Source organism: Dama dama, chromosome 24, assembly GCF_033118175.1.
Source record: "Dama dama isolate Ldn47 chromosome 24, ASM3311817v1, whole genome shotgun sequence".
Taxonomy (NCBI): domain Eukaryota; kingdom Metazoa; phylum Chordata; class Mammalia; order Artiodactyla; family Cervidae; genus Dama; species Dama dama.
Genome location: NC_083704.1, coordinates 55517444 through 55542237, shown reverse-complemented (window position 1 = coordinate 55542237; position 24794 = coordinate 55517444). Strand labels below are relative to the sequence as shown.

The following is a 24794-nucleotide window of genomic DNA, read 5'->3' as shown; positions in this document are numbered from 1 at the left end:
CCAAGAGAAGTAGGAGACCGTGAACTTCAAATATTGGAGGGAAAAGATAGCTAGCCTCACCCCCAATCCCAGCAGCCAGGGCTACAATGAAAGGAGGCAACAGCTCGAAATATCTGCATTTATTACAAACAAGGGTGCAGACCCGAGACTCCAAAACACATTAAGAGGTCCCGACCTACGACGTGGTAAGACACGAACAGAGGGGTGGGGAACACCGAGGTATGTGTCTAGGTCACAGGAGCCCCCTCAGGGTCCCCTCCACCTTTGGTCCAGACGACACCTTGGCCCAGGTGTCCCCGCTGCCAGGACATACCTAGGCCTGGGGTCCAGCAGCCGGGTAGTCTGTGAGGCTGGTGATGGGGAAGCAGGGACTCTGAGTCCCTCTCCTCTCTGGGGAAGTCTCCCTCTAACCCAACGGTTTCAGCCTCACAGCAACCATTGCACACATTTTGAAACAGAAAACAAGGTAAAATATTTAGCTAAAAGTAAAATAAAAACACTGCAGGGAGGACACCTGAGTGGATAAGTGGTCAGAGGCTGCCCTGTCCACCTGTGAAAGGGGCCAGGGCCAACCGGGGCAACCAGAACCATGGGTAAGTGTGGGCCTCCAGGTGGTCCCAGGAAGGGTGCAAGAAGGATCCAGGAAGATAGTTTTCAGGAAGGGTGGGGCTCCACCTGAGGCGTTCAGATAATCAGGCGGCCACCCACCCTCCACGGGGAACAGCCCAGGCTGTAGGAGCCACGGGAAAGGTCAAGACCCACCTGCAGCCAGGTCCTCAGCCTCACCCACTAGCCCACACCGTGGCTCTGGTGCTTCAAAGACAAACCTGGGGACAAGCCCCGGCCTCGTGCCACGGCTAGTCATGCCACAGAAACCGGAGGACGGGGGCATCCTGCCCGCACAAAAGCTGTGCTGTCCCAGCACGACAAGCATCCCTGCTCCGGCCCCAGGTCTCGCTGGGGTGGCTGGAAAAGAACCGTTCTTTGGGGTTCCAGGCAGCATAATCTCAAGTGAGGAGGGGAGCACAGCATGGTCCCGGCAACTCAGACATGGACTGCTTCCCGCACCCCTCGTCACCATCACCAGAAGCCTCAGGTACAAACGGGACACACACACCACGTCCGGGGAGAAGAGGCCCGCACCCGCACACCCATTCACACACACAGGACAGATGAGCTGGTGGCCAGAGATGCCAGGGCGTGCTCAGGGGACTGCCTTCGGGGGCTCCATGTAGGCTGGATTATAAGGAGGCTGGCTGGCAGGGTAGGGAAGGGCTGCACCTCCTGAAAACGGAGAGGACACCAGTTAGCTGTGGTCATGGCTGCAGGGGGTCAGGCACGGCGGGAGTCGGCAGGCATACTCACCAGCCATCGTCTCGTGGTAGGCGGGGGGGCCCATGGGCTGGGTCGGGTAGGGTGCTGTTGGCATCCCCAGCTGGGGGACCACAGAGTGGTAGCCCTGGTATGTTGGTCCAGGGTAGCTGGGCGGTTGCAAGTAAGGGGCGTGCATCACCGTGGTGGCCGTGGTGGTGGTCACAACCGCTGCAAAGAAAGCCCCAGTCAGGACCACCAGGCTGGCCACCACTCCCTCCAGCTCAGGCCAGTCAGGGCCCTGGTAAACCCACCACCACCACCCGGGGTCTGTACCTGACCCCAAGGGGTCACTGTGGGGCAGAGGGGAGGGAGATGCTTACGACTCGGTCGGCGGCACATCTTGTACAAACAGCAGCAGGAGCAGGTGCAGCAGACGATGACGGTGACCACAGCGATCACAAAGAGGGTCACCCCAATGGCGATCACTGTGCCAAACCTGACAGAAAGCCAGTCAATGCTCCAGTGGCTGAGACTCCACACTTCCGCTACCGGAGGCATGGGTTCGATCCCTAGTCAGGGAACGAAGATCCCACATGCCGCACACGGCCAAAAAAAGAGAACCTAAATAAAGCCAGTCAAGATCCAGGGCCTCTCGCCCCTACCCAGGACCAGCAGCACACACCACACCCACTCCCAGACAGCACCCCTCTAGCCGGAGGAGACTGGGCAACACAGATAAAGCCACTTCTGGGGTGTGGAGCTTGAACCTGTTTCACCCCTCAAGTGTTTCCTCAAGTATATGGGGTTGACCGTGGCTGCCCCTGGGATGCCCCTCAGGAGCTTGGGAAAGGGCTCTTCAGGTGCCTTCCCCCATACACACGTCTTGTCCGCCGCCACCGAGCCAGCAGCACATGCACACCCAGTACCCACCACCAGCCAGGCCTTGTGTGGCTTGAATGCAAAACTCAGACGTGGGCGAGACAGACCAGCTCATGGCCTCTGGGAGCCCACAGACCATTACAGGAGGCAAGGGTTGAAGGGAAAATGACTCAGGAAACACAGGTAATGAATCACAGGGAGAAGTTTCCAGGAGCAGGGAGGCCAGTATGGCCAGGACGGTGGGGAGTGGTATGGCTGCAGGCCCCCGGAGTAACAGTGAGCCTGAAGGATGCCAATCACCGTGCCAGATGTCCTCATACACCCTCGCTCCAACCAGAGGGGCAGGCAGGTGGGTCAACCAAGAGCCAGGCGAGAGGAGGCCTCCCTGCCTACGCAAGGCCCAGGCCTGAGTGGAGAGTCTGCCACCTGAGAAGGCTGGCCCTGGGCAGGAAGTTCACCAAAGCCGACTCTCAAGAGCAGTCACAGCCCCCTGGTGTCCTCCCTTGTTCCCAGAGGCCAAGCAGTATTCCTTCCAGTAAAAGGACTGCACCAACCAGTTGTTCCATTAAAACATGGAAGGGGCTTGGTGAGCTGTGAGCTGTAGGCTCCCCTGAGGCCTGGGGGAAAGGCTGAGGGGAAGGTCCCCCCACTTCCCCGCCCTGGGTGGAGGGCCTTCCATCTCATAGGCCAGCTGACGTCACAGCTTTGGGATGGACTAAAGACAGACCCTCCACACCCCAGACTCAAAATACCCAACTGCATTCATAAAACAGGAGCCACTGATCACTGTGAGACCCAGACCAAGGCCCCAACACAGGAACCGTGGGAGTCAGGAGGTGCCGCCTGCCTAAGCAGAGGGGCCTGTAACTGCCCTTCACCACAAGCTCCTCCCAGACCCTCTGCTGACCAAGGATGCAGAAGCAGACACAGACACACACGCAGAAGCGCAATCAATGGCACATGACTGCAGAGCCACCACCACCAATCTCTAATCTCTCTCTCTCCCACTCTCTGCCTCTCTTTAGTCTGTCTCTGATGCACGGTACAGCACCCAAGCTCACCCCATGTTAGTCTCCGCTTTCAATCAGGGGCCTCCAGCACCCCGGGGGCTTCCCCATTCCATCCTGAGGCCACTCAGTTTCAATCTCCTCCCCTTTCCAGGAAAAGTAAAGCGAATCTCCTCGGCACTCCCTGGCCCTGACGTCAGAGGCAGGAAGGACAGACGCGGAGCCTCTTAAAGACACAGTGCGGTGGATGCCCCAGCTGCTCTCCAAACTGGGGCCAGGACTGGGGAGGGAAGAGCTCGGCTGTCTTCCGGAGCAGCCTCCCCACCCCACTGTCCACGGGGTCCCCAACCACACTCCTGCTCCACCTGGCTCAGCCCACCAGCCCCGTTCCAGCCATCCACTCAATGGGTACCTTCAGCCATCAGCCCATCAGCAGACCCAGAGCCTGCTGGCCAGTCCCCTCAGCTCCTCTTCTCCCACCAGTGCGTGCTCCAGGCCTCAAATCTGCCAGAACCTGAACCTACCTACCCAGGTCCCCTTGGCCAGCCTGTCATGTCTGATCTTGTCGCTCCTGCTCAAGAGACTAATATGGCTCCTGGAGCTCCTGGGATCATGCAGCAATTTGCTTTATAATTTCTTTGTAAACTCTGTGTAATGTGTGTGTATGTATACATACATATACATATATATATATAATGGACTTCCCTGGTGAATCAGACGGTAAAGAATCTGCCTGCAATGCAGGAGGCCCGGGTTTGATCCCTGGGTCAGGAAGATCCCCCGGAGGCGGGTATGTGCAACCCACTCCAGTATTTTTGCCTGGAGAACCCCATGGACAGAGGAGCCTGGTGGGCTACAGTCCACGGGGTCACAAAGAGTCAGACATGACTGAGTGACTAACCCTAATAACTAATATATAAAATAGTGTGATAAGAGAGGGAAAAAAATCTAGCATTTGTCTCATCAGAGAGTAACACAATAAAGCAAATGTGAATCTTTAAAAGTCTAAATAAAGGGCTTTCCTGGTGGCTCAGTGGTAAAGAATCTGCCTGCCAATGCAGGAGACACAGGTTGGATCCCTGATCCAGGAAGACCCCACATGCCATGGAGCAACGAAGCCCATGCACCACCACTATTGAGCCTGTGCCCTAGAGCCCAGGAGCCACTACTGAAGCCCATGTGCCCCAGAGCCCGAGCTCCACAACAAGAGAAGCCACTGCGATGAGAAGCCCGTGCACCACAACTAGAGAAAAGCCTGAGCAGCAACGAAGACCAGGCACAGCCAGAAATAAATAAATAAATAAAATTAATTTTTAAAAAATCTAAATAAAATGCAACTCCCTGTGTGGCCCGGGGGACTCCCACCCTCCCTCCTGTATGCTCCAGCCACATCACTCTCCTTTTAGCTTTTTCTTTTTGGCTGTGCCATATCGCAGGTGCGATCTTAGTTCCCTGATGAAGGACTGAACCTGTGCCCCCTGCACTGGACGCGCAGTCTTTACCACTAGGCTGCCAGGAAGTCCTCCTGTTAGCTTTTGGAAGCACTGTGGGCTCTGTCCTCCTTCAGGGCCTTCATACAGTCAGTTCCTCCTACAAAACCACCCCGTCTGCTCTTCTCTTCCTCCCACCCCTATACAATTCATTCTTGGCCACTTTTCACATCTCAGATCAAAACATCACTGCCTCCAGGACACCGCCCCTGACCATGCAGAAAAGGTCAGACTCCTTGATAAATGCTCTTATAGAATCAATTGCCTGTCTACTTCAGTTTATCAACACACACTTCTTTGTGTGAGCACTGGATTACCGTGCAACTTGTCCCCAGCCTATGGATTCATGGAGGCACAGACTGCACCAGCCCTGGACCATCACTGTGTCTCCAGTGCCTGGCCGAGACAGCAGGTGCTCAGAAAGTATCTGACAAGTGAGTCAACTCACTCAGGGATCCCGTGGGCGGCACCGAGTAGGGCAGCAGGCCAGATGCCGGGAGGAACAGCAATATATGAGGGGCGGCTGCACAGTGGGGCAGGGATCTGTGGCCCCAACAGGCCACCATTCAAACAGAATCACACCTCCAAAAGGCTGGGGCTACCCCCCAGGTCAAGGAGTCCAAAGGTCAAGTTCAGAAGGCAAGAGTCAGCCTAGGCAGGAGAGACAGAAGGTCAGAGAAGCAACAGCCCAGGCAAAGAGCTTGCAGCAGGGCTGAACAGGACGGTCCCTAGGAGGCCAAAGACCCCCATCGTCCCGGCAGCGAAAGGGCCGTCTCTGGAGCTGGACGCCAGCATTCCCACCGCCACACTGGCCAGGCAGCACGTGACCGTGACCCGGTGGGTGGAAGAACTGCAGGGATGGTGCGCTGAGGGCCAAGAACTAACACAGGCTGGCCATGCCCACACCTCAGCGACCAGACCTCCCTGCCTTCCCGCTGCATTGTCACGGCAGAGCCGGCATGGAGGGTCAGCAGTGAACCAGGCCTGGGGCCCGCAGCCAGAGTTTCCACCGCTCCGGTGCTTCAAAACACACCATTCCTGCTGGATGATCCTGTGAGTGAAAGGAGCTGGGAAGGGACAATGACATCAGGACCCAAAAGGACCGTGGCAGGGAACCAAGAAAGCTCAGGGGTCAGGGGGACCATATGGACCAGCCACCGAGCATCAGCAGGGCAGGATGGGAGTCACCTGCGAAAGTGGCAGGAAGACCCTCCGATAACGTCCGCTCTGTGGGGAACACCGAGAGCCTAGGTTCTGAAGGCAGATGGAGTCCCAACTGCTCTGCTGTGCTCTGACCTGCTGCCTTGTTCTTGGGGAACCCAGGAAGTCGCCCAGAGGAAGAGCCGGGGTGGGGACAGTCCAAGAATGAAGAAGGAGGGGGCAGAGGTGGGGAGAGGGTGGAGTTGGCCCAGAACCCCTCAGCACATCGGGTCCTTCCACTGTGGAACATTCGGGGAAGCTTCCAAACAGGGCTGGACCCCAGCAAGGAACCATCGCGCCAGTGGATGATCAACGGTGCCCCCGGCCGAGGAGGCAGCACACCAATGCTCACCCGAGAGGGTGGCCCCCTGGGGCCCTGAAGGGTGGTCAAGGGGACACCCAAAGGAGACGTGACTCCATCCCTCCACCTCCTAGTACCTGCTCCTGGAGCCTCAACCCTATAAGGCAGGCACTGGACGCTACTCTGGGGCTCTGCTCAGAAGCAGAGGAGAGACGGGGCAGGATGGGAAGAAGGCCCAGAGAGGTGAGAAGGGTCCACACTCCCGGCGGACGGGCAAGATGGCCCGGTGGGGAGGCTGCAGGGCTCCGGCACCTCGAGGAGGGCAGGGAGGGTGCCCACGAGCTGCCCCCAGGAACCCACATCTCCTCTGCTCCCAGGGGACCTTGATTTGCAATGTGGAATCCACATTTCTTACACAGAGCCCAACGCTCACTCACCAACCAGGCCACCTTAGTCTCTACTGCCCTTCTCCGAACCCGCTCTCTCAGCGCCTCCTATAGCCATTCTTCAAATGTCACTGACCCTCAACACACTCGATCCCACCCAAACCCAAGCCCTTCATGCGAACCCCATTCGTCCTCTGTGCTGGATCCCCGAGCAGGGCAGAGAGCAGGGCCCACCCTGGCCCCTCCCCCAGCTGCTCCCCTCAGCAGGCAGCCCCACCCCACCCCGCCAGCCCAGCCTCCCTCTGGCCAGACCAGGAAACCACGGCTGCCTCCCACACTGCCTGCCACACCCGCCCCACCTGTTCCTGTTGTCCTCCAGGAAGTGATGGTCTTCATCGTGAAACGCCATTCAGACCCCAGCACTGCCTGGAGCCCTCCCTGGTGCCCCCCCAAGAAGAGGCCCACACTGGCTGGATGTCAGACCGAGACGTGACGTGGTGCACTATCCGTTATCGCAGCATCTTTACCAAACTTTATCACCCCATTGCTATGCACCCTGCACCATCACTGCCCCTCACCATCACCACTGCCACCATGACGCCAACACCTCCCTGCCACTGTCCCCCATCACCACCATCATGTCCAACTATCATACATCTGCCTGTCACCCCACTACACGCCACCATAGCACCCATTACCATCAACCTCTCCACCATCAACACGAACATGCACGCCTGCCCCAGTACCACATGGCCACCATCATTCATCATCACTCTATCCCCACCACCACGGTACCATCACCACACACTCAGCCTTGTAGCCCCCAAGACCTCTTCCCTGCCGCCACCACCTGATCACTATCACCTTTTGCCACTATCGTCCCCATCACGGTCACCCCCTTCCCATCACTTACACCTACAGCCCAAACTATCACCAAGGTCAATGTGAACCTCCACCCTCAGCATTTCAATTGTCAACCAGTCACCCCAATCCCCAGCACAATGATGAAGACAACTTCCCGACACAAGGATCAAAGGTCCTGGAGCTCAGACATGGCAACAGCTTCTCCGGGACCATAGCCCAACGACTCTGTGCCACCCCAGTCCCCGCAGCCCTCTTGAGCCCCCCACCCCGTCACCTCTGCCAGGAAGATGTACCGAGCCTGCAGGTCACGTACTTGGGCATGGGGTCGTTGTTGAAGCTGGAGTCGAACTCATCGGTGAGAACACTGCAAAGAGGAAATCTCACAATTAACCACCTGCACCCCACCCAACACACCAGGAACAAACACAACCTTAGCACACACACAGAACATGCACGAAAGCCAACCCCATAATGGGCCAGAAAGGTGGGGCCCTGGTGGCCTCCAGAGGACAGATACCACACATACCAGGATTTCAGGCTACAAAGCCACACATCCCTCTAAAGCACACATGGGACATTCTCTAGGAGAGACCACCCAGGTGGCTCAGACAGTAAAAACATCCGTCCTGCAATCCAGGAGGCCCAGGTTCAATCCCCGGGTTGGGAAGAACCCTGGAGAAGGAAATGCCAACCCACTCTAGTATTCTTGCCTGGAGAATCCCCATGGACAGAGGAGCCTGGTGGGCTACCGCCCATGGGATCCCAAAGAGTTGGACATCACTGAGTGACTAAATACTAACACATACAAGGCCACAAAACCAGTCTCAAGAGATCTGAAAAGATAGCTATCATACAAATTATTTTCTCCAACTACAATGGGATGAAGTTATAAATCAGTAACAAAAGACCCACGTCATAAAGTTAAAAACAAAATGCTAAAAATAAAACAAAAACTCTTGAGAAACCAACACATTACAACAACAGAAGAGCTGTGGCTTAAGTAAGAAATCATAGACGATATTGAGAAATCTGTAAAACCAAATGAAAATAAAAACACCACTGATCAAAACTGGTGAAACACAGATAAAGAATTCTTAGAAGGAAGTGTATAGCTTTGATAGTGATATAGTAGGAAACTAAAGAAGGTAGGGAAAACGTAACAGAACAAACTCCCAAAATTAGGAAGGAATTAATAAAGATAAGTGTGAAATCAAAGAGAATAGTAGCCACAGAAAATAACAGAGAAGATGAACAGAACCAAAGCTGGTGGACCTCTGGCAAGACTAAGAAAAGGAGAAAAGATGCAAGAAGACAAAAGTACAGAATGAAAAGAGGTAAATAACAAAAAGGACAACAGGGCTTTTAAGAAGTAGTAACTGGAAATTTCCTGGCGGTCCAGTGGTTACGACTTGGCATTTCCACTGCTGTGGCCCGGGGTTCAATCCTTAGTAGAGGAACTAAGATCCATCCCCCCCAAAAAATAATAGTAACTTTGAACTGAACAAACCATCTGCAAAAAAAGCATTTGGGAAACAAGTGGAGGCAACTGAAGACTAGTATTAAAAGCTATTAATGAACTGCTGGTAATTGTGCCAAGTGTATTCTAGATATATGATCATATTTCTTTTTAAAGGACTCATTTGGGACTTCCCTGGTGGCCCGGTGGTTAAGAATCTGCCTGGGAATGCACAGGACATGGGTCTGATCCCTGGGCGGGGAACTAGGATCCCATAGGCCATGGTGGGCAACTCAGCCTAAGTACACACGACAACTACAGAGCCCACACACCACAACAAAAGATCATGCGTGATGGAACTAAAACCCAATGCTATCAAATAAATAATTATTTTAAAAAAACAATAGTAATAAAGGATTCACTTGTACTGATAGGAAAAAAACACTAACATTTAATGAGACGTTTTCATGTCTGGGATTAGTTTTAAAAGCACCCCGGAAATAAAAGTAGTAGGAGGTATGTGGAACATTAGCAGCAGAGTATTGGCTAACCATGGGGGCAAGCAATGGATATATGGGGTTATTATTCTCTCTGCTTTTGTATGTTTTTGAAAATTCTCAAAAAAAAAAAAAGTCAAGAAACAAACAGAAAAATTCAAGAGAATTAGGAACAACTATATACTACTAAATTTAAAGGACAAGTAAAGCTAAGGAAAAATATTTTCAAAAAAATCAGTGTGCAGGCTTTGGCCAGCAATAACAGAGTAAGGCACACCAAGGTGGGGTGGGGGGAGGGGCAGAGTGGGAAGAGACTCCATGGAGGTGGGCCTGGCATCTAAAGCCCCCTTTCTCCTAGGGGCACCAGCCTATTTCAGAAGGGCAATTCTCTAGGCAAGAAGACTGGAGTGGGTTGCCATTTCCTACTCTTGGGGATCCTCCTGGGATTGCATTCTCATGTCCTGCAGGGGCAGGCAGATTCTCTTTTTTCTTTTTTTTTGTCTTTTAAAAAAACTATTTTATTGAGGTCTAACATACTTACAGTTTAAATTTGTTTAATTACTAATTCAAATTTTATTTTAAATGCCTTTAAGATAATTTTATATTTTAGATCGTAAGTCAAAATTTTTCTCTGTTCCATATAAATTCTGTATCTGGCCCAAAGTTTCACATGCTTACTCATTCTATTCTGCCTTTCTTTTGGGTTTTTTTTTTTTTTTTCCAGTTTATTTATTTTAATTGGAGGCTAATCATTTTATAACATTGCGGTGGTTTTGGCCATACATTGACATGAATCAGTGGCTGGCAGATTCTTAACCACTGAGGTCCTGAACACCAAGGAGAAACTCAGCAAGGAGCTCGGCTTCTACTCATCTCAGTCTCTGCAACCAGGACAAGATGACCTTAGAGTGCTCGTGTCCCTGGCAAAAGCAGTTATCAGTCGTTGCTGGAGGAAGTCCTGAGCTCCAAATGACTATAATTCATTCTCCAAATACAATGTCTGGCACACAACTGGTGATTTCCAGGAACACTACAATACTAGGCAACATAAAACAACAGAAACAACTGACAGCAGAAATACCCACAGGGGTTCCGAATATGGACGCTGTCAGACTCTGACCTTTGTTCAAGATCAAAGGAAAAAAAATGCAGCAGTTTAGGAGAACTGGAAACAAAAATGAAATAAAAACTCCAGAACTAAAAAATCATGCAAAAATCAGTAATTTATTAGACAGCTCAAAATATAATTAATCAACTAGAAGACAGGCCCAAACAAATATATATATATATATATATATATATACACTAAATCCTAGAGACACAAAAAGATGGTAAATGTACATAGAGAAGACAGTAGGTGAAATACGAAAAACAGCGGTAGAAAACGTCTTACATATGTGTAACTAAAGCCCCAGAGGGAGAAATGTGAAAATGGAGTAGAAGCAATCTTTAAAAAGAGGGATGCATGCTATTAAAATTATTTTTCTCCTAGCAAAAATGATACAACAAAAAAAGACAATGGCTGCAAATTTTCCAAAACTGGGGGAAAACAAACACAAAACCAAGCCAGATTTCAGAAATATCTTAAGCCCCAAGCAGCAAAAATTCAAAGAAAAACACACCTAGGTATAGCACAGTAAAACGCGAAAACCAAACATGAAGAGAAAAACTTAAAAATTAGAGAAAAGACATGCCACTGGCCAAGGAGCAATAATAAACCACTATCTGATTTCTCAACAGAAACAACAGACGTTAGAAGACAATGGAATGAAAGTTTCAAAATGCTGAACTTTGCTGAAAGTTTATACCTTCCAACCTAGTAATCCATACCAGGAAAAATATCCTTTAAGAAGGAATGTAAAACAAAGACATTTTCAAACAAACAAAAGCCGAGAAAATTTGACACCAGTCTACCTGTATGAAAGGTAGAAGGAATATGTCTCAGATGAAACTTAAACATGAAGGAAGAGAAAATAAATATACTGATAAAGGCAAAAAAGACAATTAAAATACTGTCTTTGGGAGATGCAAATCAAAACCACAATGACATATTGCCTCATACCAGTCCAGACAGCTATCATCAAAAAGAACACAAATAAAAAATGTTGGCAAGGATACGGAGAAAAGGGAACTCTTTGGCCCTATTGCTGGGAATGTGAATTGGTGTAACCACTGTGGTAAACAGTATGGAGGTTTCTCACAAAATTAAAAATAGGGAATTCCCTGGCAGTCTAGACGTTACGACTTGAGGCTCTCACTGCTAAGGACTGGGGTTCTACCCCTGGCTGGGGAACTAAGATCTTGCATGCTACTCGGCATAGACAAAACAAACAAACAAAAATCCTGAAAACAGAACTAACATATGACTCAGCAATTCTACTCCTGGGTATACATTAAAAAAAAAAAAAAAAAAAAGGAGAAGGCAATGGCAACCCACTCCAGTACTCTTGCCTGGAGAATCCCAGTGATGGGGGAGCCTGGTGGGCTGCCATCTATGGGGTCGTACAGAGTTGGACATGACTGACATGCCTTAGCAGCATCAATGACAAATTTACTGGGAATTCCCTGGTAGTCCAGTGGTTCGGACTCTGCATTTCTACTGCAGGGGACCTGGATTGGAACCCTGGTGAGGGAACTATGATCTGCATGGCGTGGCCAAAAATAAGTAATAAGAACTTTGTCCATTAAAAAAAAACAACCCAAAACACTAATTTAAAAAGATACATGCATCCCAATGTTCATAGCAGCATTATTTACAATTGCTAAGGTATAGAAGCAACCAGTGTCCATCCACAGATGAATGGATGAAGATGTGGTATGTGTATATACATGTGTGCACGTATGGGTATACATACACACACACATACATGTACACAATGGAATACTACTCAGCCATAACAGAATGAAATTTTGCCATTTACAGTACCATGGATGGACTTGGACAGCATTATGCTAAGTGAAATAAGTCAAAGAAAGTCAAATACTATAGGATATCACTTATATGCAGAATCTAAAAAAATACAACAAACTAGTGGATACAGCAAAAGAGCATCAGACTCACAGATACAAAGAACAAAGTAGGAATTACCAGCGGGGAGAGGGATGAGGGGCACCTTAGGGGTGCAAGTGTGGGAGTACAAACTACTGCGTGTAAGATAGGCTCAAGGTTGTATTGTACAACATGGGGAATATAACCAATATTTTGTAATAACTATTAATGGAAAGTAACCTTTAAAAATTGTATAAAAAAATTTTTTTTTGTAAAAAAAAAATTTTTTTTAGATAACCATGAAAAAAATTCTACATTTCTCCAAAGAAGACATACAGATAGCCAAAAAGCACATGAGAAGATGCTCAACATCAAAGAGAAATGCAAATCAAAACTACAAGGTATCACCTCACACCAGTCAGAATGGGCATCATCAAAAGGTCTAGGGACTTCCCTGGTGTTCTAGTAGTTGACCGCAGGCTTCCACGGGAGAGGTCATAGGTTCTATCCCTGGGTAGGGAAGTTCCACATGCTGTGTAGTATGGCCAAAAACAACATGGAATTAATAACTTGGGGGACTCTCTTGACGGTCTAGGGGTGAGGGCTCTGCATTTCCACTGCAGGGGCACAGGTTCAATCTCTGGTCAGGAAACTAAGATCTCACATGCCCCATGGCCCAAAAAATAGTCTACCAACAATAAATGTTGGAGAGGGTGTGACGAAAAGGGAACCCTCCTACACTGTTGATGGGAATGTAAATTGGGACAACCACTACGGAGAACAGTATGGAGGTTCCTTAAAAAACTAAAAACAGAACTACTATATGATCCAGCAATCCCTCTCATGGGTATATATCTGGAAAAACCCATAATTCGAAAAAATACATGGACCCCAATGCTCACTGCAGCACTATTTATTAATACCAAGACATGGAAACAACCTAAATGAACTTTTATACAAAACAAACAGACTCACAGATTTCAAAAACAAACTTATGGTACCAAAGGGGAAATCAGGGTGGGAAGAACAAATTAGGAGCTCAAGATTAACATATACACATGACTACATATAAAACAGATAACCAACAAGGACATGCAACTCTACTCAATATTCTGTAATAACCCATATGGGTAAATAATCTGGAAAAGAATGTACATATGTATATGTATAACTGAATCACTTTGCTGAAAACCTGAAACTAACATAACGTTGTAAATCAATTATAATAAAATTTAAAAAAGAAAGAAAGGGAATAAAATACTGTCTTTGAGGTTTATAGTATTCCAAGAGATAAAGGGAGTATCACACATAATAAAATGAACAATTCATCAGAAAGTGAAAACAATCCTAGATAAGTATGCACCTAATAACAAAGTCTTAGACCTTGAAGCAAATACTGATAGAACTAAAAGAATAAACGTATCTGTAGTCTCTTGGTAATCAACAAAGCAAGAATAACAAAACGTGATAAGGATAAAAAAGATCTAAACACTATTATCAACAACTTGACCTAACTGACACTTATAAAGAGTACACTTAACAACTGCAGAATATATCTGAAACACTCAGGATATGAAGCCATAAAATGAGTCTCAGTAAATTTCAAAAGGCTGAAATCTTTTTAAAAAGTTTTCATTTATATGGCCACGTCAGGTCCTAGTTGTAGCACACAGGCTTAGTCACCCCGCAACGTGGGGGATCTTAGTTCCCCAACCAGGGATCAAGGCCGCACCCCCAGTATTGGAAGGCAAATTCTTAACCACTGGCGCACCAGGGAAGTCCCAAAAAAACAAAATCTTAAAAGAAAACAACACAATGAAATATGACTGCCCAGTCATCAAAACTACAGAAATTGAACCTTTCTAGGAATCAGCAATAATCTGTATCTTATTGCCTGGTGCCCTGGTGGCTCAGTGGTAAAGAATCCGCCTGCCAATGCAGGAGACGCAGGTTCGATCCCTGGGTTGGGAAGATCTCCTGGAAAAGGAAATGGCAACCTATTCCAATATTCTTGCCTGGAGAATCCCACGCTCAGAGGAGCCTGATAGGCTACTGTCCATGGGGTCACAAAGAGTCAGACATGACTTAGCAACTAAACAGTATCTTAACTAAAGTGTCAAATATAAGAAGTATACATTTATTAAAACTTAATTCAAATGAAGCATTTATGTACTTATACCTCAATTTTTAAAGAAACATTTACAGTACCAAGTTTGGAGAGGGTGTGGAGCAAATCTGACCGCTCTCATCTGGCTGGTAGGAGTGTAAATGGTAACAAGTGCTGGATGTATCTGTCAAAACTGAACACATGCACCCAGTGCCTCAGGATTTCTACTCCTAGATATTTCCCCAGAAGAAAGATATTCCTTTTAAAAGGCACCAGAGATTTATAAAAGAAGGTTCTTAGCATCACTATCAAAAGAGCAGAAACCAGGAATTCCCTGACATTCCAGTGGTTAGGACTCCATGCCTTCACTGCCAAGGACTTGGGTTCAATCCCTGGTTGGGAACTATGATCTCACAAGCCACACTGAGCTGCCAAACAAAACAAGAAAAAATGAATAAACAAAAAAAAAAAAAACCTAAATACATGGACAGATATGCTATGCTGATGGACTGGAAAACTCAATCAAGTAAAAAGTCAATTCACAAAAACAGTCTATAGATCAATGCAATCTAAGCTGGTTTTCTTGAGAAGCTGATTCTAAAATTTACATGGAAATACAAAAGACTAAAAATAACTAAGACAATATTGAAGAATATCAAAGCGTAATATAAAGACACAGTAATTATAAGTCTGCTTTAGCCCAAGGACAGTCAACATAATGTAATAGAGAGCCTAGAGACATCTACACATGTGGATACTCAATCTGTAGCAAACCTGTCATTGTAGAGTGACAGAACTATCATTTTCTGAGACACTATAGTATATATGTTGCTCAGACAATCAGAGAAAGTATCTTTATAAAATTCACTGAAAAATTCTTCTTCACTGAAAATTTTGTGATGTGTCAGTTTTGAAAATTTCACAGTAATAACTTTGTGTTTATAATATACACAGGTTGGAACAAAAACAAAGCGAAATGTGAATGGTAACAACAGTCCTAAGTCATATAATAAACCCTTGATCAATTTTAAGCTCCAACAACTTCACATAGTGATTGTATCATTTTCTAAAAACATATTGATACGTCTCTAGTCAATAATGTATTAGAAAATGAAACGATCTCTACTTACTTATACAACTACTACTATGCATACTTAAAGCATACAGGGGCTTCTGTAGTGGCTCAGTGGCAAAGAATTTACCTGCCAAATCAAAAGTCCACACAGCAAGGAAGACCCAGCACAGCGAAAAAAATTAATGAATGAATAAAAATTATTTTAAAAATAACAGAAATGCATATATGTGCACCAAAAGATATGTACAAAGATGCTCACAGCTGCATTATTTGCAACACCCCTCCCCAAAAAAGAAACAATCCAGATGTCCACCAACATTACAATGGATCAACTGTGACATAAAAACTTCACATATACCAATGGAAATGAACAAACAACACAGTATGGATGAAACTCACATGGTGAAAGAAACCAGATAAGAAATAGATGTATGATGTCACGTGTATGTCTGTGTGTGTTGAGTAACAGAGCAGTTAAATGGTTACGCTTGGGGATAACAGAGGGCATAGTGATTAGGAAGTAATCTGAGGGGGTTTCCAAGATGCCATGATGTGTTAATTCTTGCCCCAGACAGGTGGTGGTTTCATGGAGTTGAATGTGTTTAAATTTCAATAATTCGTGCTCGCTTCAGCTGCACATATACTAAAATTGGAACGATACAGAGAAGATTAGCATGGAAGAATGAAACTAGAACACTTTCTAACACCATACACAAAAATAAACTCAAAATGGATTAAAGATCTAAATGTAAGACCAGAAACTATAAAACTCCTAGAGGAGAACATAGGCAAAACACTCTCCGACATAAATCACAGCGGGATCCTCTATGACCCACCTCCCAGAATATTGGAAATAAAAGCAAAAAAAAACAAATGGGACCTAATGAAACTTAAAAGCGTTTGCACAACAAAGGAAACTACAATCAAGGTGAAAAGACAGCCCTCAGATTGGGAGAAAATAATAGCAAACGAAGCAACAGACAAAGGATTAATCTCAAAAATATACAAGCAACTCCTGCAGCTCAATTCCAGAAAAATAAATGACCCAATCAAAAAATGGGCCAAAGAACTAAACAGACATTTCTCCAAAGAAGACATACAGATGGCTAACAAACACATGAAAAGATGCTCAACATCACTCATTATCAGAGAAATGCAAATCAAAACCACAATGAGGTACCATTACATGCCAGTCAGGATGGCTGCTATCCAAAAGTCTACAAGCAATAAATGCTGGAGAGGGTGTGGAGAAAAGGGAACCCTCTTACACTGTTGGTGGGAATGCAAACTAGTACAGCCACTATGGAGGACAGTGTGGAGATTTCTTAAAAAACTGGAAATAGAACTGCCATATGACCCAGCAATCCCACTCCTGGGCATACACACCGAGGAAACCAGATCTGAAAGAGACACGTGCACCCCAATGTTCATCACAGCACTGTTTATAATAGCCAGGACAGGGAAGCAACCTAGATGCCCATCAGCAGATGAATGGATAAGGAAGCTGTGGTACATATACACCATGGAATATTACTCAGCCGTTAAAAAGAATTTCATTTGAATCAGTTCTAATGAGATGAATAAAACTGGAGCCCATTATACAGAGTGAAGTAAGCCAGAAAGATAAAGACCAATACAGTATACTAACACATATATATGGAATTTAGAAAGATGGTAACGATAACCCTATATGCAAAACAGAAAAAGAGACACAGATGTACAGAACAGACTTTTGGACTCTGTGGGAGAAGGCGAGGGTGGGATGTTTCGAGAGAACAGCATCAAAACATGTATATTATCTAGGGTGAAACAGATCACCAGCCCAGGTTGGATGCATGAGACAAGTGCTCAGGCCTGGTGCACTGGGAAGACCCAGAGGGATCGGGTGGAGAGGGAGGTGGGAGGGGGGATCAGGATGGGGAATACATGTAAATCCATGGCTGATTCATGTCAATGTATGACAAAAACCACTACAATATTGTAAAGTAATTAGCCTCCAACTAATAAAAATAAATGGAAAAAAAATTTTCAATAATTCACTGAGCTGTATGCTTTCTATTTCTGTACGTTTATGAACGTATGATATATACTGCCTCCAACCCCAATTAAAAAACTAAACTATAGGGACTTCCCTGGTGGTCCAGTAGCTAAGACTCCACGCTCCTAACGCAGGAAGCCTGAGTGTGATCCCTGGTCAGGGAACCAGATCCCACATGCCGCAACTAAGAGTCTGCAAGTCGCATAAAAAGATCCCTTGTGGTGCAACTAACATCCAGCCAACCAAGACCTGATGCAGACAAATAAATAAAATAAAAATAAACATTAAAAAAAAAAAAACTAAGCTGTAGAACTTAGAGATGCATATTTGGGTATTATAACTCTAAAGAAAAGCAAGGCTATATAACAGTTAGAATCAACACAATCTTAGAGGGATAAGAGACAGTGATTGAGAGTGAGCTCAGGGGGGCTTCTGCTGTCTTAACCTGAATAGTGGTTATGCAGATATTTGCTTTATGATAAATCATTGAGCTGTACGTTTATTTTAATGCACTTTTCTACATGTGAATTTTATGTTACAACACAACAGAATAAAAAAAACCTCCAGGAATGAGTTTAATAGCAGATTAAACATATATGAAGAATTAAATTAACTAAAAGGTTAGAAGATATAATCTGGAACGCAGCACAGAAACAAAAATATGGAAGAGACAGACTAGGTGATGTGAACACTGGAGTAGAAGATGCAGCATGTCTAAATGGAGTTCCAGAAGGAAAGGAGAAGAAGGAAGGCTAATATTGAAGAGTAGCAGAGAATTTTCTAGAACTAATGAAAGACGCTAAACCACAGATTTAAAAAGCTCACCAAATCCACAATAGCATAAATAAAAAGAAATCTAGGGACTTCCCTAGCAGTCCAGTGGTTAAGACTTCACCTACCAACGCAGAGGGAGCAGGTTAGATCCCTGGTTGGGAAGGCAAGATATCATAATGGAAGCCACAGAAAATAACCATCAACTTAAATCCAGCTCAGAGAAAATACTTCTTAAGAATGAGATGAATGTAATTTACCATATTAACAGAATAAAAATAGAAAACTCATCTAATTATCTCTAAAGATGCAGGAAAATATTTAATGAAATTCAAACTCACTTTATGATTAAAACTCCAAGGAAACTAGGAACAGAAAGGAACCTCCTCAACCTGACAAAGGGCAGGTATGGAAAGACTACAGCTAACATACCTAATAATGAATGCTTTCTCCCTAAAATTGAGAACAAGACAAGGATGTCTGTTATTACTTTTTGTTGTTGTTCTCATTTTTTTCATCATTGTACTGGAGATTCTGACCAGTGTGATAAGGCAAGAAAAAAACAATGAAAGCATACAAATTGAAAAAGAAGTCAACAGTAGAAGAAAAAAGGGAATTAAAAAAAAAAAGGCAATACCGTAAGTGAGAAAGAAAGAAGTTTAGAACAGAGGAGACAAATATAAAGCACAAAATAAGATAGCAAATATTGAATACAATCCCAGAAATCCAATGATTACCTTAAACTTTAATGGAATAAATCTTCCTGTTTTTTAAAGCTATCAGAATAGATTTTGCAGTCCTTTTCCCTGGTGGTGCAGTGGATAAGAATTCACCTGCCAATGCAGGGGACACAGGTTCGATCCCTGGTCTGGGAAGATTCCCCATGCCTCAGAGCAACTAAGCCTGTGTACCACAACTATTGGGTCTTTGCTCTAGAGCCCAGGAATCCCAACTACTGAAGCCCCCATGCCCTAGAGCCCATGCTCTGCAACAAGAGAAGCCACCAGACTGGGAAGCCTTCACACTGCAACTAGAGAGTAGCCCCCACTCACCGCAGCTAAAAAAAAAGGCCCGTGCACAGCAACGAAAGCCCAGCACAGCCAAAAATAAAAAAATAAAAATTTGGAATAAAAAGTAAGGGGGTTCATTTTACCCACAGAATATAAACTTTGCAACACACACAAACGAAAGAACACAACAGACTGACTGGTTGCCTACGGAATAAGAAGGGAGTGCAATGGTCATGGATGATTAAAATAAGATGTGCAAGATGGTGGGGGTTTGGACTTGTCCAAACCAATGATGATCACTTGCCATGAGCTGAGGAGTGTGACCACCTCAACTCTCTGGGGCCAAATACAAGAAACACACAGAATGGCAAAGGAAGACACACATGGGACCCCTTGGTTCCAGCCTACAAAACAGTTTAAACCCCAGATGCTTAAACCCATGGGCCATGGCAAGTGGACACAGGTATGGCCCACAGTGGGATACACACCCGTGCACAGTGCCCTCCAGGGTCCACAACGGGAGACCTGCACAGATCACATACAACCCCCGCCAGGTGCATGCACACACTGCGCGGTACACTCGCGCCAAGGGGCCCATCCTGAGGACATGTTGGTACACACCCAGGGGTAAGCCACAGGGGTGGCTGAGGCCACCGCCCCCTGAGAAACTGGCTCAGCACTCAAGGCTGGGGGAGAGGCGCAAGGGATCACAGGAACAGAAGGTCCGGGGGAGTCCAGCGAGTGCTCCACCATCATCCCGAGAGGACTGAAAGGCTGGAGGGGCAGGCTCAGGCCGCCCACCTCGTGACCTCAGGTGCACTCACCTGGCCTCCGGAGAACGGCAATCTTCCCCCATCCACACAACCTGCTTCAGCACATCCGAGCAACAGTACTGGTCGTAACAGCTGCCGCAGCAGAAAACAGGACAGACCCAAGGGTCAACCTTGCGCCCACGAGAAGTCATACACAGCTGACTATGGGCTGGAACACATAAAAACACTGTTCACCCGTGGCCACGGGGCCAGCCTTCAGCCCTGTCCCAGCCCACACCGCCCCTTCCCCAACAAGGCCAGCAGGCCTGGGCAGCCGGGCCGCCTCCACAGCATCCTCTGGCCAATGCCCCAACCAGCCTCGCCCTCTCCTGTGGACCACAGCAGAGGTGTCCACCTGGGCCCCGTCCCTCTCCCATCAGTGCACTGGACCTCCAGATGGGATGGTGAACTTTCTACATTCGGGTCCGACTCGGCCCCTCCTCAGCCTCAAGCCAGGGGATCAAGCCCAGGCTCCACAAAGCAGCATCCAGACTGCAAAGGACCTTGAAGGTCACCCCATCCTCCCCCTTCAAATCAACTTACCCTTCGAGGTCTTCCTCCATGTCCCCTTCTACGGGAGCCACCCAAGCCCAGAAGTCACACCCCCACACAGCAGTCCCTCCCATGTACTTGGGGACCAGGCACTAGACTGACCCATTTTCTTCTTCCTCTTCTTTTTGGCCGTGCCACATGGCATGTGGGATCTTACTTCCCCGACCAGGGTTCAAACCCACGCCCCCTGCCCTGGAAGCACAGAGTGGGCTGAGTTGTTCTTAATCCTCACGTCCTGTCCCCACCGCTCAGCCGTGGCAGCCTCGGCCCCGGCTAGACACTCCGACTGCAGGGGCCAGCCCTCACAGACCATCGCCTTACAGCAGGCTGTCTCCCGACCAGTTCACCATCGGCCACAGTCACTCCCACCACAGAAGTGTCCGGGTCGTGTCCCAGCACTGCTGCTGGGCCCGCAGCAGGCAGCTAGGAAACATCCGTGCCCCCAGCAGCCAGAGCTCTGAGGCGAGGGCACCATGTGGAGCCCCAGAACCATCACACGGCTCTTAGCCAGAGGTGGGATATAAGTACACCTGGCTGACAGGTGTGGAAACAGACCACAAAGTTTGCAGACTTCCAGGAAGCTGCTACAGCCAAATGTTCCCACGTACCCTTAGGCTACTTCAGCACAGATCTGGTGTCCACTAGCAGGAGAGAATGGTCCTGGATGCTTCCCTGACAGACCCTAAATGGAACACCCAGCCCAGCAAGGCCCAGACAACTATGGTAGACTGGGGATGGTCCTGATGATAAGCCCTGAGGTAGAAAGCAATGGAACTCTAAGAACCCTGTCTGACCATACCCCCAGGGCAGCGGGCAGCATCTGGAGACCCAGCCTGGTTGGTGTATTTGTCACTCCCAAACATTCCTCCTTGGGCTAAGGATGATTTTCCACAGTTTATTTTTAAGAAATTGTAGACAAAGGAGAAGCTCTGAAAACTGAGTAGGAGTTACGCTTTTGTAATAGATATTTGCAAGTATAAAGGAAATCTCCATTTGTAAGGGAGATTACCCTGTGGCTCAGTGGTAAAGAATCCACCTGCAATTGCAGGGAAGCTCCTCTGGAGAAGGAAATGGCAACCCACTCCAGTATTCTTGCCTGGGAAATCCCATGGACAGAGGGGCCTGGCGGGCCACAGTCCATGGGAGTCACAAAGAAACTAAGCAACAACTCACTGCCATACTAGGAAGAGGGTACAGACCCTATCAAGGCTGCAGGCATAGATTTAAATCTGTGTAACAATTTTACCCTTCTTTACTGGGTTTTTCCTCATGACTCCCAATATCCACTTTGGCCTTTAGTTCAAGACAGCATTCAAGGTGAGGGCTTCTACCATTTGGGCAAGTTACTGTTTCCTTGGGTCTCCCATGCATACCGGAGGTACACTGGTAGTGTCAGTCACTCAGTCATGTCCGACTCTTTGTGACCCCATGGACTGTAGCCCGCCAGGCTCCTTCCTCCGTCCATTGGATTCTCCAGGCAACAATACGGAGTGGATCACCATTCCCTTCTCCAGAGGATCTTCCCAACCAGGAATCGAACCTGGGTCTCCTGCATTGCAGGCAGACTCTACCGTTTGAGCTACAGGGAAGACCTATTCCACCATTTGAGTGAGTTACTCAGTTTCCTTGGGAATCAAACCTGGGTCTCCTGCATTGCAGGCAGACTCTTTACCATTTGAGCGACAGGGAAGACCTATTCCACCATTTGAGCGAGTTACTCAGTCTCCTTGGGTCTCTCATGCATACCAGAGGTATACATGTAGTTCAACTTTTATTTTTCTCCTGTTCATCTGTCTTAACATCAATGTAATTATTAAACCAGCCAAAGAACCTACAGGGCAAGAAGAGGAATTCTTTCCATCCCAACAGTATCAAGCACCCTGGGGCCACTGGTGGAGCAAGGTCCAAAGACAGAGGCATTGACTGACCTCCTTGAGAAGGCACAACTAGATAGTAGGTGGTGCTCTGGGCAAAGCTGCAGGGCAGAGGGTGGGACCACCAACAGGCCCAACCTAGCCAGCCTTCCACCTGGCAGCAGGTATGGCCAGCACAGCCCAACCTACTGGGTAGCTCAGGAGACCTACCTCCTTTTATAGACTTTACAGCCACAGCCCAGCCCAAGCTTCTAAGCTGGGCCTGAAGACACAGACAGGTTGAGTGTTTGAGCCAAAAGTCCATGACACAAATGTTCTTCTGATCCCCAGACACTCTGAACCAGAGTCTCCAGTCCTCACTGGAACTTCTCACCCCAAGCCCTCCAGATTCATCCCAGTCCCCAGGAAATAAAGTCCTTCCCTTGGAGAACAACACCCACCCCAGAAGGATCTTAAGCCTCCTAGGAAGACGGGTGGGGCAGGGGGAGGGCACTCTTCTATTTCCCTACCCTTAAAAGTTCCCCAGCTGGGCCTCCACCGGCCAGGATTCATCAGTCTACAATCAACCTACAAGAGCTAAGTGTCTCATCCAACCTTGGGGGCCAGCCTGAGCGGTCTCCAGGACCGCCAGGCCAATGGAGGCAGAAGGTGGAGGCTCCCAACGAATAAACCGAGGCCAAGGAAGGCCTCAGATGCAGGGGCCCAGCCTCCCTGCGGCCACCAACCCTCGCTAAGGCCAAGCAGGAAATCCCACGCCAGCCTCTGAGAACGCAAGCCCTTGGGACCCTAGAGGACAGACCTCCCCCCAGCCACGACCACCACCACCACGCCAGGGCAGAACAATGACGGCAGATGCCCAGATGTCTGGGCAATGTCAGTGCAGGCGGGAGGGAGGCTGGGGTGGGGAGAGACCAGTCGTGGGGTCCGCACACTGCCTCGGGGTTATGAGGCTCCGTTGGGGTCACTGGGGGGACGGCGCCGCCTGGGCTTGCAACCAGGGACGGCGCGGACATGGCCGCCTCCCCTGCCTGCCCGGGACGAACTCCCCGCCACCCGCCAACACTCACCTCCCTCAGGCGCCGGGAGCAACAACAGCAAGAGCAGCAGGATGCGGGGCGCGGGGGCCGGCGCGGCCATGGCTGGGAGCGCAGGGGGACGGACGGACGGACCAACAGACGTCCCGGTGTAGCCGCAAATCTTAGCGACCCGCGCGGCCGCAGGCTTCCTCGCCCCGCCCCGGCCGTTCCGGGAACCCCGCCCGGGGGGGAGAGGAGGGACGGGAGGAGGGGAAGCGGACGCGCCTCCCAGCCTCGGGGCCAGGGACGCGTCCGGTGTCGGCCCCTCTGGGGACAGGCTCCCGGACGCAGGCGACCACCCAAGTTGCCTTCGATTCTCTCGGGGGCCCTTGTGCGCTCCCATCCCGGCCTCCGCCCTCGGGTCCGGAGAGGGGTCTTCGCGGGGATCAGCTTCCCAACACTTGAGTGCCCATTGGGTGCTGCAGGCTAAGCCGGGATGGAGCCCCTCCCCGCCCCTCGGGTTCCCCACCTGCCCGGACATCCTCGGTCCTCGGGAGGTACCTGAGGACCGAGTGGGACCGCGACAGCGCCCGGAGCAGACCTCCGCACACAGTAGGCGCCTAACAGACACAGGTTCCCTTCTGAAAGCCTAGTTCGGAGGCTTCTGGGGGACCCCATCTCTGAGGACACTCCATCGCCCTGCCTCCTGGGGTGACACCCCTATCCCGGAGGTCTCCTTACCCTGATGCCAGGCAGGCTCACCCCTGCCTCAGGGCAAGACTGGCTCGGCCTAAGGGAAAGGAACTAGATGCTTCCAGACACACCTGGCTCGGGGTTGGGCCAGCTGGCCCAAATCCTTGGGGGCTGCCAGAGCACTGGGCTCTCACAGGGCACCCTGAAGTGGGGCCCCGGCTGACCACCCCCTCATTGTGGGTTAGGATGGAAAGGAACAGGACCCTAAGGGGACTTCCCAGGACAGACCTCTTCCCCATGTCCTCTGCTGCGTAGCTCCTCTCAGAAGTTCCTAGATAATACTATCTGATCCACATTTCCTGAGTTGTTTTATAGTTGCTAAAACTACCACCAAATGGAAAAAAGTAACTACTTAATGATCAGGCCCAGGTAGCCCCAGGATGGTTAACACCTGTGATGCCAC

The 24794-nt window shown here is 48.4% G+C and overlaps 1 protein-coding gene and 1 pseudogene across 6 annotated transcripts; one reads left to right on the top strand and one right to left on the bottom strand.

The window, feature by feature from the left end:
* Window positions 1–104: 104 nt before the first annotated feature.
* On the bottom strand, window positions 105–23863 carry SHISA5 (shisa family member 5). Of its 6 annotated transcripts, none has more exons than XM_061128683.1 (6): window positions 23690–23863; window positions 20209–20365; window positions 7716–7805; window positions 1695–1810; window positions 1366–1542; window positions 105–1284 (listed from the first exon to the last, which is right to left on the bottom strand). In XM_061128683.1, the coding sequence occupies exons 1-6, from the start codon at window positions 23757–23759 to the stop codon at window positions 1205–1207; spliced, it is 690 nt and encodes a 229-aa protein (XP_060984666.1). In that variant the 5' UTR covers window positions 23760–23863; the 3' UTR covers window positions 105–1204. The 6 variants fall into 6 exon arrangements, with proteins under 6 accessions (XP_060984666.1, XP_060984665.1, XP_060984667.1 ...); XM_061128682.1 differs by having other exon boundaries at window positions 1695–1883; window positions 7735–7805; XM_061128684.1 differs by having other exon boundaries at window positions 7755–7805.
* On the top strand, window positions 16185–16285 carry LOC133046319 (U6 spliceosomal RNA; annotated as a pseudogene).
* Window positions 23864–24794: the final 931 nt, after the last annotated feature.

Bases quoted from the DNA above. Each gene is read 5' to 3' on its own strand.
- SHISA5 (XM_061128682.1), bottom strand. From the start codon at position 23,759: ATGGCCGCGCCGGCCCCCGCGCCCCGCATCCTGCTGCTCTTGCTGTTG. The intron at 7,806-20,208 runs GTGAGTGCACCT...TCCTCTTTGCAG, and splicing joins TGCCGTTCTCCGGAGGCCAG to TGTTCTCACCGATGAGTTCG. The intron at 1,543-1,694 runs GTAAGCATCTCC...CTTTCTTTGCAG, and splicing joins GATGTGCCGCCGACCGAGTC to CGGTTGTGACCACCACCACG.